This window comes from Oryctolagus cuniculus, chromosome 14 (genome assembly GCF_051225735.1).
Source record: "Oryctolagus cuniculus isolate XC-2025 breed Fujian yellow rabbit chromosome 14, ASM5122573v1, whole genome shotgun sequence".
NCBI lineage: Eukaryota > Metazoa > Chordata > Mammalia > Lagomorpha > Leporidae > Oryctolagus > Oryctolagus cuniculus.
Genome location: NC_142880.1, coordinates 76664394 through 76679086, shown reverse-complemented (window position 1 = coordinate 76679086; position 14693 = coordinate 76664394). Strand labels below are relative to the sequence as shown.

Below are 14693 nucleotides of genomic sequence, written 5' to 3'. Positions count from 1 at the left end.
GGGGGATGGCCATAACACACAGGAGAACCCCTCGGGGTCCCTAGGTCTGGGCCAGGGCCCCTCTCCTCCACTCAGCTCGTCCTCCCTGGGTAGAGCAGAGAAAGCCACCCCGGTGTCTCCTGTCTTCCTGTCACCTGAAGAGAGGACCATGAGAAGAGAAACTTCAAAGTGGCGCTCACCCTTGTCCCCTCCACCGGAGCACCTTCGTCACGATTCGTTCTCGTCCCATCTCCTGTATTGCAGTGTGTGGGTGTGTGTGTGTGGGGGGGGGGGCTGCACAGAGTCTTGTGCAGGCCTCCAGGCCTGGCAAGAACGTGTGAGCTCCCGTGTTCTTCCTGGTAGCCTGTGCTCACCCCCAGCCCTGTGCCTGTTGTCTTGTAGGGAATGACCCCGCTCCACTGGGCAGCCTTCCACAACCGGCCTCAACACACGCAGCTGTTGTTGAAGAAGGGGGCAGACCCCACGCTCGTGGACAAAGACTTCAAAACCGCTCTGCACTGGGCGGTCCAGGTGAGAAGGTGGCCAGGGGCTCGTCTCAAGTTTAGACGGTGTAGCCTAGTGGGAGCAAGTTTCTGAGTGTGTCAGGCATGAGGGATGGACTGGTCACAGGGAAAGCCCTGGTACTGCCAGGACACTGACACGTGTGATAGAGCCAGTGAGACTGCTCTCTACCCTCCTCCCTGCCTTTTGTCCAGAAGACTTGATGTTTTCAGTTTGTTCAACTGCAAAAAAAAAAAAAAAAAAAAAAAAATGTTGATTTGAAAGGCAAAGAGAGAGAGAAAGAGAGAGAAACAGACAACAAGAGACAAATCTCTCAACTGGCCTTCATTCCCCACATGCAACAGTGAGGGCCAGGCCACTCAAAGGCCTGGGGTCTACCACGTGGCGGGCAGGGACCCCAGTCCTCGAGCCACCGCATTCCTTCCCAGAGAATGCATTAGCGGGAATCAGAAGCAAAGCCAGGACTCCAACCCAGGCTCCCACGTGGTATCTTGATCTTTGAAAGATGTATTTATTTATTTATTTATCTATTTACCTAGCTATTTATTTATTGGAAAGACAGAGCAGCAAAAAGAGAGAGGGAGAGAAACAGAGAAATCATCTATCTGTTGGGTCACTCCCCAGACACAACAACTGGGCCTGGGCCAGGCCAAAGCCAGGAGCCACAGATTCCATCCAGGTCTCCTACATGGAGGAAGGGACTCAAGTACTCGAGCCATCCTCTGTCGCCTCTCAGGCACAGTAGCAGGAAGCAGAATCAGAAGCAGAGTAGCCAGGACTCAAACCAAGCACTCTGATGTGAGATGCAGGCGTCCCAGGCAGTGACCTAACACGCTGCACCACAGCACTCACTCCCCAAGTGGGGACTTAACCGCTGCACCACACTCCTGCCCCTCGCTGCCCTTCCCGTCCAGAGGGGGCAGCAGCAACCCTGTTGCTTTGAGATTTTGCATCAGCTGTTGAGAAGAAAGCCTGCCAGGATGCACAGGGAGGTGGTTATGGACTAACAAGCAGAACCTGTCCTGGTGCACACACACGCTCATTCTCACCCTCTTTCTCTCTCCATCTTCATGCCTGATGCTCTCTCCCAGGGTAAACCTTCAAAGGATTACTAGGGAAATCCTCGACTCTCTCATCTCCCTTCCAAATCCTCCCCAGCAGTGTCATTCCAGGTGATCCCAACTCCCCTGCTGGACAAGGAGAATAGAGACTTGTGCCCCTGCACGGCTCTCACCAAAGGGAGTCCACATCAATACAAACAACCAAAGAAATCAGAGCAGGCCCAAGAAATGTACTGGCCACGGATGCTAACGTGGAGAAGCAGGTGAAAGAGACACCAGCTAACTCAAGTGCTTTGCATTTGTGAGGGGCAGGACAGATGGAGTTATCTGTCCCCTCCTTCAAGGAGAACAGTCCCAGGCAGCCTTTCAACAAACTCGCTGGCCTGCTCTGGGTCTCGAACTCTAAGCACCGACATCCCTACCGCTTACCTCCATCAGCCCACTCAGGGCACCCTTGGGGAGCTGCTGCCGCCCACCCGGGAGAGCAGCTTCCGCTGGCCCAACTGTGGTTTCGCTAAGTGCTTTCCTGTGCCAAGCGCAGCAGAGGTGGCACCTGGGACTTTCAGGCCTGCCCCTTGCACTTGATGTGAGAAGACAGCAGATCTGATTTGCAAACGGCTCTGTTTTTTGTGTCTGCGGCCTCAGCGTCAGTGACTCCGTGGCGTGGCAGGGCCAACTCTGGGAGAACCACAGGGAGCACAGCTTGTTTATGCCACCTCCACCTGCCCCAGAACCCTCCCTCGGACTTTCGGTATCTACTCACCCATCCTCCCCCTGCACTGCCAGTCTCTGCCCAGGGCCCAGGCCCCTTGACTGGCCCTCCAGCGGGTTAGGGGTCCCTACTCTAGCAGGGCCGTCAGGGGAATCTGGCTGGGTTCCCTGAAACGGGCGGCATGCATTGGTGCTCTGCTAACGTAAGAATGACGTCAGCATTTTCAGGAGTCCCCCTGGGTGCCCTGCGTTCGGATTCCCTTCATCTGGGTGTGTGTGCATGCATTTTGAAAACTCACCCCGGGTACCTTGGACCCTTCCTCCCCCAGCCCAAGTTAGAGCTGCATCCTGGACTTGACCTTGCGATGGAATCACCAGCAGGGCTTGTAAACAGCAAGTTCCCAGACCTTCAGGGTGGGGGGTGGGGAGTCTTGGGGGGTGGGAGCTCCTGTTTTTGTCATCTAAGAAGCAGTTTGGTAAAATTATAAGAACATGCACTCAACTTAGTAGATTGGAGTTTGCCTTCACTGACCCGGGTTCCATTTGACGGAACTCATCCAATGTTTGAACACGTAGAGAAAGGCATCCTGTTACAGCAGGTTAAGCCACTGCTTATGGTGCCCGTATCTCCTGTCAATGTGCTAGACTGAGCCCTGGCTACTCTGCTTGCTTGCTTTTTTTTTTCTTTTAAGATTTTCTTTATTTATTTGAGAGGTAGAGTTAGAGGGGGAGAAGGGGGAGAGGTCTTTCATCCAGTGGTTCACTCCCCAAACGGCCTCAACGGCTGGAGCTGCACCAATCTGAAGTGAGGAGCCAGGAGCTTCTTCCAGGTCTCCCACGTGGGTGCAGGGGCCCAAGGACTTGGACCATCGTCTACTGCTTTCCCAGGCCACAGCAGAGAGCTGGATCAGAAGAAGGGCAACTGGGACATGCCCATATGGGATGCCGGCACCACAGGTGGAGGCTTAACCTACTACAACACAGTGCACCTGGCTGCTCCAATCTCAATCCAGCTTCCTGCTAATGCACCTTGGGAAGCAGACATCTACTTGGTTCCCTGCCACTCATGTGGGAGACCCTGCTGGAGTTCCTGGCTCCTGGCTTCAGTCCAGCGTAGCCTGGGCTGTTGTAGCCATTTGAGGAGTAAACCAGTAGAATGCTTGGCTCACCTGTGAGTGTATCTCTGGGGCATGAAAAGATGATGCATGTGACAGTGATATGTGCTATGGAATTGAACGAGACATTGTTATTAAGGTTCCTGATTTTCCCCACAAAAACACTACCCATGCTTACGTTTCTTCCTTTCAACTAGATGAGATTGTTTGTTTGTGTTTTATTTGTTTGAAAGGAAGAGAGAGAGAGAGAGAGAGACCTTCCTTCTGCTCTTCTACGCTCCCAAATTCCCACCCAGCAGCCAGAAATGGGCCAAGTCAAGGCCAGGAGCCTTTCTACCACACCCAGAAAGCCCCCCACTCCATGATATCCCAGAATGGCAGGGGGATTATGGGAGTGAGAAATAGTGGGCCCACACTCATATCTATAAAATCTCCAATCTGAGGACCTACACTGTGGCCCAGGAGGTTAAGCCACTATCTGTAGTGGCAGCATCCCATAAGCATCAGTTCGAGTCCCGGCTGCTCCACTTCTGATCCAGCTCTCTGCTGTGGCCTGGGAAAGCAGCAGAAGATGATCCAAGCACTTGGGCCCCACACCCATGTGGGAGGCCCTGAGGAGGCTCCTTGCTCCTGGCTTCAGCCTGGCTAAGCCCTGGCTGTTGCAGCCGTTTGGGGAGTGAACCAGTGGATGGAAGATCTCTCTATCTCTTTCAAATAAATAAATAAAAATAAAAAAAAAAAGGAAGAAACAATTTTTTTAAATCCTCCAGTCTGAATGTGGACTGGGCTCTCGGTTCCTTGTTGCGATGTCCATCTGATCTATATTCCTTTCACTACACTTGCTAGCATGCTTACTGCTAATGTAATTTTTTTATCAAGCCAGGAGCCAGGAACTCAGTGAGGGTCTCCCATGTAGAAGACAGTAACTTGAGCATCACTTGCTGCCTCCCAGAAGGTGCATTAGCAGGAAGCTGCAGTCAGAGGCAGAACTCCAACCCAGGCACTCTGACATGGGACACAGCATCCCAAGTCGCATCATAACTGCTGCTCCCCTTGGTGATGCTGGTTTAACTTGCTGCGTTAATGTGGCTGTTATCTGCAAATGAGAACCATGTGAAAAGGTTTTAACCAGTGCTGATCCCAGACCCCAATTCTTAGATTGTCATTCAGTTATTCGGGGGTGGGACTGGAGCAGCAATAGTTTTAAAGCTCCTTCTTCCCCCCAGGAGGTTATAATGCTCAACCTGATAAATGAATTCATAGTAATGAATGTCAGTATCTTATCTACTCCTGCCTACGATGTTTGCTTTTTGTCCATGGTTGTGAAGCATAATGCTTCATTCTTCTATTTACTCGATTGCCTGGCAAACATTTTTTGAGCACCTACCATGTGTCTGGCATTGGCGGCAGAATGATGATAAGGCAGGTGCCTTCTAGAACCCCTACGAGTGTGCACAGTTGGGGTGTGGATGTTTGCATTCATGTCTGAGAAAGGAGTACGCAACTTTCTTCGGTTCCTCAATGAGGACCTGCGACTACCTCCAAAAGCTTCGGAATCACGGCTCTACAGGAAGTGTGCACCCTCTCTCTTCCCTGTGGTTGGCAGTGCAACCCAGAAGTGGTGTCTTCTGCCCTTTACACAACGCAGACTCCGGGTAATTCCAAATGTCAGTGAAGTCATTGTTGTCCTTGCCTTCTTTGGCTGTTCTGTCCATTTTTAACACAGAACCAACATTGTGCTCCTCTTAATTTTTCCACGTGAATGAACCTATTCCTGTTGTCATTTATGGCCTTCCTGCTTTTCTCTTGGACCGTACAATGAGATCACATTTAAAACTAGAGTCCTTTGAAATAATCAGGCTTTTGTACTTGACCTGGATAACCAAAGCAATATAGATTTGAAACATCAGGCCCATGAAGTCACCAAGCTTGACATCTGCTCTCATTCCTCAGGTCACTCGGTAACTGGTGGCCCCTCCAATGAGCCCATTGCCCTCTTTAATGCTCCCCTGTCTTCCCAGAAGACCCCACTGCTTGGCTGTATCTGGACTAGCACTGAGCAGAGCCCTAGTCCCCATCCCAATCCCTTAGGGTCATGTTCTTGACTACCTGTAATGACAGCAACCGATCAAGACTCTACAAAGATCTCTCTCTGCCTCATCTCCCTTGTACTCCTCTATGCAATACAAGTTCAGTTTCCAGTCCTTTTCTCCTTCTTTCTTCTGCCAATTGGCTCAGACGGCTTCAGCCACCTCCCAATTCAGAGGTTTCTCACTACGAGAACTGTAGCTCCAACCTCTCTTTTCAACTCTAGACCCTCATTCGCTGCTATTCCGAGCCTCTCCCCACAATTTTTCAGACTCTTCGAGCACAACGTGACCAAACTGAATTGATGCTCTCTGCTTCCCATCACATCCCCATCCTCCCAGTAGACTGAGCCACAGACTCCCATATACTCTAGGGCAAGGCTTTGTTTTTCCTCTCTCCTGTCCAGTTAGTGATCAAGACCCTCAGGCCTCTCATCTTTTTCCCTCCTTTCTATCCCCACCATCAGGGTCCCAACAGGAAGCAGAATGGCGTACACGGGAGTGATTGAGGAGAGAGTCATAAAGAGACTATTTACACCCAATCCCAGGGCTGGCCACAGCAGGTTGCCATCAAAACATTCCTGTCCTAAAAGCCATGGGAGGAAGTGATCACCTAGACCACTTTGTGCAGCTCTAATAGAATATCAGAGACTGGGTTATTTATAAGGAGAAAGAAATTTGTTTCTCACACTTATGGAGACCAGAAAGTTCACAGTCAAGGGGCTAGCATCTGGTGAGGGCCTCTGTGTTCCATCATCCTGTGACGGAAGGCAGAAGGATGAGAGAGCATATGGAGGAACGATTAAGAGAGAAAGAGGTCAGATTTGCTCTTTACAAGGACACCACTCCCACAATAACTGCATCCATCTATTCATGGGGTCTTTGCTTCTTAAATGTCCAACTCTCAACACTGGCCTTGGAGATTAAGTTGCTAACACATAAATTTTGGGGATACATTCTCATCACACTAAGACAGCAAAAGCTGTAGATGGAAAAAAAAAAAAAAAACAAAAACCCAGGATGAAAACTCTAGCCTTTGGTAGAATAACAAATTGAAACTGGGGAGGGAGAGAACTGAGGGCAAGATTTAATCTCTCTTTCTTCCTCTTGTTCATTGCCATGCATTGGCCAGACCCAACCAGAGCCAAAGGACTAGATAGCCCCATTGATGCACTCCATCTTCAGCTGACGGTGAAGAGCAGGATAAGAAAAGAGGCTACCTTGGAGACAAGGTAGCCCCCCTCCCATCACTTCTTTCAATCAAGTTCACACCATCTCACCTTCCTGGTTGTGGTTGTAGCTGGTACTCCTACTTTCAGCCTTTCCCCCTCCAATCTATTCCCATGTTGAGGCCATGTGTTCTTCCAACAAATCACACGGACAGACACTAGCATTGCTGTTATTATACCAAAACAACTATGGTTGCTGTTGGTCTTGGCTCAAATACCTTCACTGGGTTTCATTTTACAGTAAACTCCCCACGTTGGCATTCCCTTGTGTGAACAAGTCCCCAGCCCCCAACACACACCTTGACCTTTCCGCCTCAGCACATGCAGTCTTGCCCTGATCACAGTGGAATGTCAGTGAGCCCACCAATTTGTTGTCTCCCTATGGATCACGCTTTTCCATTTGGGTGAAATGTCCCTTTCTTCTTGCATTTCCCATATCTACCCTTCTGTCTGGAGAATTTCCGCTTTTTCTGTCTTATTCCTCAAAGCCCAACTAAATGTCACCCATCCGAGTACATGTGCAGTGGTATCTTGTTTTAGTTTTAACTTCCCTTATGACATATGATATATCACATATTTTCATTTCCTTATTTGCCACCTGTATATTTTCTTTGGTGAGGTGTCAGCATTCTTGGCTTACTTTTTTATTGAATTGTTAGCTTCCTTCTTTTTTTTTTAAGATGTTATTTACTTATTTGAGAGGTAGAGTTACAGTGAGAGGGAGAGACAGAGAGAAAGGTCTTCCTTGTGTTGGTTCACTCCCCAGATGGCAGCAATGGCCAGAGCTGCGCAGATCCAAACCCAGGAGCCAGGTGCTTCTTCCTGGTCTCCCATGTGGGTGCAGGGGCCCAAGGACTTGGGCCATCTTCTACTGCTTTCCCAGGCCATAGCAGAGAGCAGGACTGGAAGAGGAGCAGCTGGGACTAGAACCGGTGCCCATATGGGATGCCAGTGCCACAGGTGGAGGATTAACCTACTGCACCAAGGTGCCGGCCTTAGCTTTCTTATTAAGAGTTCTTTGCAGGGGCCAGCATTGTGGCACAGAGGGTTAAGTAGCTACCTGCAACACTGGCATCTCATGAGCACTGCTTCTGGCTGCTCCACTTCTAATCCAACTCCCTCCCAATTCACCTGGGAAAGCAGCAGAAGATGGCCCAAGCACATGGGCCCCTTCTACTCATATTGAAGACCTGGATGAAACTCCTGGCTCCTGGCTTCAGCCTGACCCAGCCCCGGCTGTTGTGATCATTTAGGGAGTGAACTAATGGTTGGAAGATCTTTCTGTCTCTCTTCTGTGTAACCCTGCCTTTCAAATAAGTAAGTAACTCTTTCAAATAAAGAGCTCTGCATATTTCTAATAATAGTTCATTGTTTCATATACCTTTTGCAAACATGTTTTGCCTGTCTGTGGCTTGTCTTCATTCTCTTGACAATGTCTTTCACAGAGAAGAAGTCTTTAATGTTAATGAAATCCACTAAGTCCATTAATAATTTCTTTCACAACTCATGCCTTTAGAGTCATATTTTAAAAGTCATTGCCAAGTCAAGGTCGCCTGGATTTTGTTCCATCTTATCTTCTGGGAATTTTATGGATTTTTGTTTTACATTTATGTCTGTAATCCATCTTTAGCCAATTTGTGTGAAGTTATAAGGTCTATGTCTGGTTTTCTTTCTTTCTTTCTTTCTTTTTTTTTTTTTTTGCATAAGGGTGTCCAGTTACTCCAGCACCATTTGCTGAAATGATTTTACTCTCTTGCCTGTACTCCTTAGTAAAGCTCAGTTGATATATTTATGTGGGTCTATTTCTAGACTATCTATTCTGCTCCAGTACTCCATTTGTTTATTCCTTTGCCAATACCACACTGTCTGGATTTGTCTGAAAAAGAATTTATTTCTCCTTCCCTTTTGAATAATAATCGCATAAGGTACAGAATTACAAGCAGTCTTCAGAAAGTTCTTGGAAGATATGTATAATGAAAAACTATGCATGGATTTCAGATTTTTTTTTACACTAACATAAACTTCTCTTTTTATACCTCATTGAGTGAAAGTGAGAGACAGAGCACTTCAAGTCTCTCATGTGGGTAGTAGGAACCCAATTACTTGAGCCATTATCATTGCCTCCCAGGCATTGGCAGGAAGCTGGAATCAGAAGCTAAATCTCCTGTGGATCCAACCCATGAACTGTGATGTAGGATATGGGTATATTATGCAAACATGATTTTTAATTCCATTTATCAATTCAACATTCCTACAGACTTCTTGAAGTACCCTTACATAGGTTGATGGTTTTTTTTCTCAACCCTGTCTGTTTTACTCCATTCTTCTCGCTTGCATAGTTTTTTGTTTTTTGTTGTTGTTGTTGTTGTTTTTGACAGGCAGAGTGGACAGTGAGAGAGAGAGACAGAGTGAAAGGTCTTCCTTTGCCGTTGGTTCACCCTCCAATGGCCGCCGCGGCCAGCGCGCTGCGGCCAGCGCACCGCACTGATCCGATGGCAGGAGCCAGGTACTTATCCTGGTCTCCCATGGGGTGCAGGGCCCAAGCACTTGGGCCATCCTCCACTGCACTCCCTGGCCACAGCAGAGAGCTGGCCTGGAAGAGGGGCAACCAGGACTAGAACCTGGTGTGCCGGCGCCGCAAGGCAGAGGATTAGCCTAGTGAGCCGTGGCGCCGGCCTCGCTTGCATAGTTTTTAAGAAGTCAGATATAATTATTACTTTTGCTCTTCTGTATATAAGATGGTTTTCCCCTCTAGCTTCATTCATGCCATTTTCTGTATCTTGGTTTTCTATAGTTTGAAAATGACATGCCTAGGTGTAGTTTTTCTGGTGTTTGTCCTACTTAGGGTTTCTGAGCTCTGGTGTCTAATATTAATTTGGAAAAATTCTCAGTCCTTATTCAAATACTCAAATATTTCTTTTCTTCCTTTCTTCCATTCTTCTCTTTCTGGTATTTCCATGGTTACACTCTAGTAGTTTGTCATACCATTCTTGGGTCGCCTGTTCTGGATATTTTTCAAACTTTGTTCATTCTCAACTTTTCTCTTTCTCTTCTTTCTAGTTTGGCATTTTTTGTTGACCCATCCTTGAGTTCACAGATGTTTTACTCAGCTCTGTCCAGTCTACTAATAAGCTCATCAAAAGCTTTCTTCATTTCTGCTCTCACGATTTGAGCTTTAACATTCCTTTTTGCTTCTTTGTTAGGGTTCCCAATTCATTGCTTGCATTGTCTGTGTGTTTTTGTGTAGCGTCCACTTTATCTATTAGAGCCCTTAGTATTTTAATTATAGTTCTAGTAAGTTCCCCATCTGATGATTCTAACAACCCCATCATATCTGATTCTGATGCTCGCTCTTGTCCCTTCAAACTGTGTTTTGGTTTTGGTTTTTGCATTTTAGTGCACCTTGTCATTTTTCCGGATAAGCTGATGGGATGTAGTAAGAGGAACCTGTGTAAACTGAACTTTAGCAGAGTTTAGTATTTTTCATCTCCAAGGTCAGTTAGGCCCTGACAAAACTCCGGCAGCTTGGGCCTGGCTAACCAGTTTCCCCTGAGGGCAGAGTGTTCTGGTACACAGCAGAGTGGGTCCTTTTCTCCCCACCCTGCTGGGAGCAGGAGGGAGCTTTTCTCTGATATTTGCTGAGAACCTGAGATGAAACTCCCAAAGGCTCGCCCTCAGGGTCCCCTCTCAGGCTTGTCCACACCCACCTCCAGCACTTCATCGAGTCCAGTTGAGGTTTTCCTACCCCAGTGCTGGCTTGTGCACGGCTCCCTGCTCCGGTATGTTGCCCTTCCCTGGACCCACCCGTCTTTCTCTCCGGTTTTGAGGGTAGCGGTTGGCCCTGGGACCTCATTTCTCTCAGGATCTAAGAAGAGTTCAGGAATAACATGGCCAGCATAACCCAGCCTTCCAGAAGCACAACACCTTGCAACCAAGGAAGTGGTCTGGCAATAGGAATTCTGGGCCTCACGGTCGGTCAGTGAGAGGGACAGTGTAGCCACTGTCCCCCAAATCCCACCACTAGCTCCCTCCCACGTGGGCTCTTCCTCAACAGCACTTTTCTTTTAGCACACTTTCCAAGGAAAATAGAAAAGAGCTGCATTAATATAAAACAAATAGCTCACATTCGTGCATGCAATATGTGTTTAAGGAAATTAAACAAACGCAGGCACGCAACCCTTTGAAGATCTTAATTATAGATTTGTGCCCTTAATGCCTGAGACTGGATTGGTCCAGTATGAAATCCTTCTCTTTCCTGTGGTAGCCAAGACTTTTACACACACACACACACACACACACACACACAGAGAGAGACAGTTGACCTGTGGTAATCTGAACTGTGTCAAAATCCTGTAAATATACCAAATAAATGCCAAAGCATAATTACAAATACCTTCTCCCAGTGCATCCAGTTCATAAGGTGAGAGAACCTTAGAAGGAGAAGGGACCACACAGGCCACTGCGTCCAAACCTCAATTCCCAAGTAGGACAACTAGTACACAGGGAGGCGGTCACTCTCCCATGCCCACCCAGCGCCCATGCAGGAACCCAGGCCATGTGACCCAGTGCTTGATAAGAGTGCAACTCAATGGTCACCTAAGTTCAGAGTCAACAAAGAAAAAGTCAAGTTTACAGAATCAAGCCCCCTTCCCTGGGAGCAAGCACTCTGAACTGGTTAGGAAGCTGGCGCCTCGAGGCGTCACCTAAGTTAAAGGAGTCTTCCTGTGTCCACTCCCTGAAGCTCAGCTGCAGAGATGAAAGGCGTGGGAGAAGAGGGACTCAGCCAGATGAGAATACGAGCAGAGAACGAAGAGAAGACAGTGAGGGAGTCAGGGAGGGTGGTAATGAGAAGAGAGGAGCCTAAAGGGATGGGCAAAAGGCCGATGTTTGCGTTGTCCATGGTTGGTGCGTTTTGCTGCACTCACCCATTGATTTAGTCATTGCTCAGCAAACATTCCTTGACAGCTGCTCTTCGCCGGCCTCCACTGCAACACAAAGATTCCCAGTCCCAGGTTTAAGCTGGGACAGCTCAGAGCTAGCCTGGAGATTCATCTTACAAGGCAACTGGAAGCAGAGGCTAGACCCTTTTTGTGCACTAACACAGCAAGAAAGGAGATTCCCCGCGCCCCCCCCCCCCATATTAAGCATTAGTGTATCTATGAATGAAGTATCAGCAACTGAAGCTCACTGTGCCCCACCCCCTCCCACCATTTCTATCTCCTACTTTCTCTGTGGGAGTTGGGTCCAGGCCAGGCAAAAAGCCTGGTTCCAAAAGGGCTAGCCAGGTGGATGGACAATCATGATGCTAAATCAAGGATATTGTGCACCTTTCTCTCGCTGGTGAACCCCAAACCCTCCATCCTTAAGTGATTATGCTGCACAGACTCATGGATCTTCCTGTTGTTATCTTCATTCTAATCTGAAAGGTCTAGCTCCAGCGTAACTGATGGGCCAGCCTGGTCTTTGCACATGACAAAACCACTCAGTCCTTTAACAGCAAGCTGCCACCAAAACACAGAGGCTGAAAAACACTAGCATTTGCTTTTATACGGTCACTGTCACAAGACAAGCAATGTAGACGAGTCAGCTTTTTGTTACTATAACAAAATACCTGAGACAGACTACTTTATTTGGAAAAGAAAAATGAGCATGTTGGCATTTAGCCCAGTGGTTAAAATGTCCACGTTCATGTTGGAGTACCTGGTTTCCATTCCCAGCTCCTGTTCCCGATTCCAGCTTCCTGCCAATGCACACCCTGGGAGGCAGCAGTGATGGGTTAAGAGTTTGAGTTCCTGACACCCACATGGGAAGCCTGGAATGAGTTCCCAGGTCCTGGCTTCCGCCTGACCCAGCCTCAGCTATGGCAAGCTCTCAGAGAGTCAACCAGCAGAAGAGTGGGCTCTGGCTACCTCTCCAACAAGTAGAAAATACAGAAAAGAGATTTATTTTTGTTTAAGTTCTAGAGGTTCAAGTCCAAGATTAGGTAGGCACCATTGCTTTGGTGTCTGCTGATGACATTCTTGCTGGCCAAGTCTCAAGATGCCACAGAGGATCACATGGCCAGAGGCAGGGAGTGTAAGTTTCTGCCTATAGGTCTCTATATATGTTGTCTCTCTCCCTTTCCTTGGAAAGCCATCAGGATTCAATCGTGGGGAGTCCACCCCCAATGACTCAATCCAATCTAATCACATCTCTAACCAGTATAATTGCATTAAGTTTCCGTGATCTTAGTGCCATTAAATAAGTCTTTGGAGACCAAACCCCCGATTCTGGGGGACATCTACTCAAACCACAGCATACTGCAAACATAGCTTGGCATTCAAGAGAAGGAAGGAGACTGGAGTTCCTCTAAGAAGCCACCACAGAAGTAACGCCCCAGACATGTCAACAGTAAACCAACTAGACCTGCCCCTCCCGCCAGACTCCCTCAAAGGTCACTTAGAAGAAATTGCGTTCGTAACCCGGATATTGGAGTCTCGTTTTGATCAAGTGCCTGCAGCTCCGTTATTACACATTAATTCAGCTCCACTCTTGGCAAGGCTTTCTATGAGTCAGGCTTCCCGGCTCTCCTCCTCGTGAGAAAACAAGCAGAACTCAGTTGCTGACAGCTTTCAGAGAACACGGGCAGGAGTTACCGATTACCTGCGAACGAACGCTAAACAAATACCTCCTGCAAGAACAAGTAAGTCCGAAGTCCTCATCCAGCAGCCGCAGGATTCTGGAGCTCCCTGTTCCTGGCCTTCCCACCAAGCGCAGCCCCACGCTCCATTCTTCCCGGGTCCCATCTGGACAACAAGCCCAGGTCTTCCCTGCCGGGGCTCGCTGGTTTCTGTGACCCGCCCCTGGCCTCCCAGCTGTGAGCCTCTCTCAGGCCCAACTGCTAGGAAGGGACGTTGTCACCAGGAGATCACTGGCCAGGGCTCTGTGGGGTTCCCCCAGATTCTCATGAGCATGCTCCACAGCAGCCTTCCTTGGGGCAGAGTGGACAGTGAGAGAGAGAGACAGAGAGAAAGGTCTTCCTTTGCCCTTGGTTCACCCTCCAATGGCTGCCGCGGCCGGTGCGCTGTGGCTGGTGCACCACGCTTATCTGATGACAGGAGCCAGGTACTTCTGCTGGTCTCCCATGGGGTGCAGGGCCCAAGCACTTGGGCCATCCTCCACTGCACTCCTGGGCCACAGCAGAGAGCTGGCCTGGAAGAGGGGCAACCCGGACAGAATCTGGCGCCCCGACAGGGACTAGAACCCGGTGTGCTGGCGCCGCAAGGTGGAGGATTAGCCTAGTGAGCCGCGGCGCCGGCTACCTTGGGGACACTTTTAAAGTCCCTAATTCCAGGACAGGCCTCATGGCACTGGCGGTGAGGCTGCCGTGCGGGACACTACAGTCCATACAGGAGCACCAGTTCCAGTTCCAACTGCTCCACTTTCAATCCAGCTCCCTGCTAATGCACCTGGGAAGGCAGTGAAAGATGGCCCGAGGCTTGGGCCCCTGGCACCCATGTGGGAAACCCGGATGGAGTTCTGGGCTCCTTGCTGTGGCCTGGCCCAGCCCTGGTTGTTGTAGGCATTTGGAGAGTAAACCAACAGATCAATTATGTGCACTCCCCTCTCTCTCTCTCTCACTCACTCGCTCTCTCATTCTGTGTGTGTGTGTGTATGTGTGTGTAATTCTGTCTTTCAGATAGATCAAAAATAAACTATGGAGCAGCATTGTGGCTTGGTGGGTTAAACCACTGCCCGTAACAATGGCATCCCACATGGGTGCCAGTTTGAATCCCTGCAACTCCACTTCCATTCCAGTTCCCCACTAATGCTCCTGAGAAAGTAGCAGAAGATGGCCCAAGTACTTCATCCCCCGTCACCCACGTGGGAGACCTGGGTAGAGTCCCAGGCTCCTGGGTGCAGCCTGGCCAGGCCATTACAGCTATTTGGGAAGTGAAGCACTAGATGGAAGATTGTTCAATCTCTCTCTCCCTCTCTCTCCTCACTTTT

At 48.8% G+C, this 14693-nt stretch overlaps 1 protein-coding gene across 8 annotated transcripts in view; it reads left to right on the top strand.

Annotated features, from left to right (window-relative positions):
* ANKRD55 (ankyrin repeat domain 55) overlaps positions 1-14693 on the top strand; it is a 117960-nt gene that overhangs the window by 76318 nt on the left and 26949 nt on the right. For all 8 annotated transcript variants that reach the window (XM_089313175.1, XM_051853444.3, XM_089313173.1 and 5 more), the window contains one exon: positions 382-510. In XM_089313175.1, coding sequence (XP_089169301.1) covers positions 382-510 — 129 coding nt within the window. The remainder of the gene's footprint in view (positions 1-381; positions 511-14693) is intronic.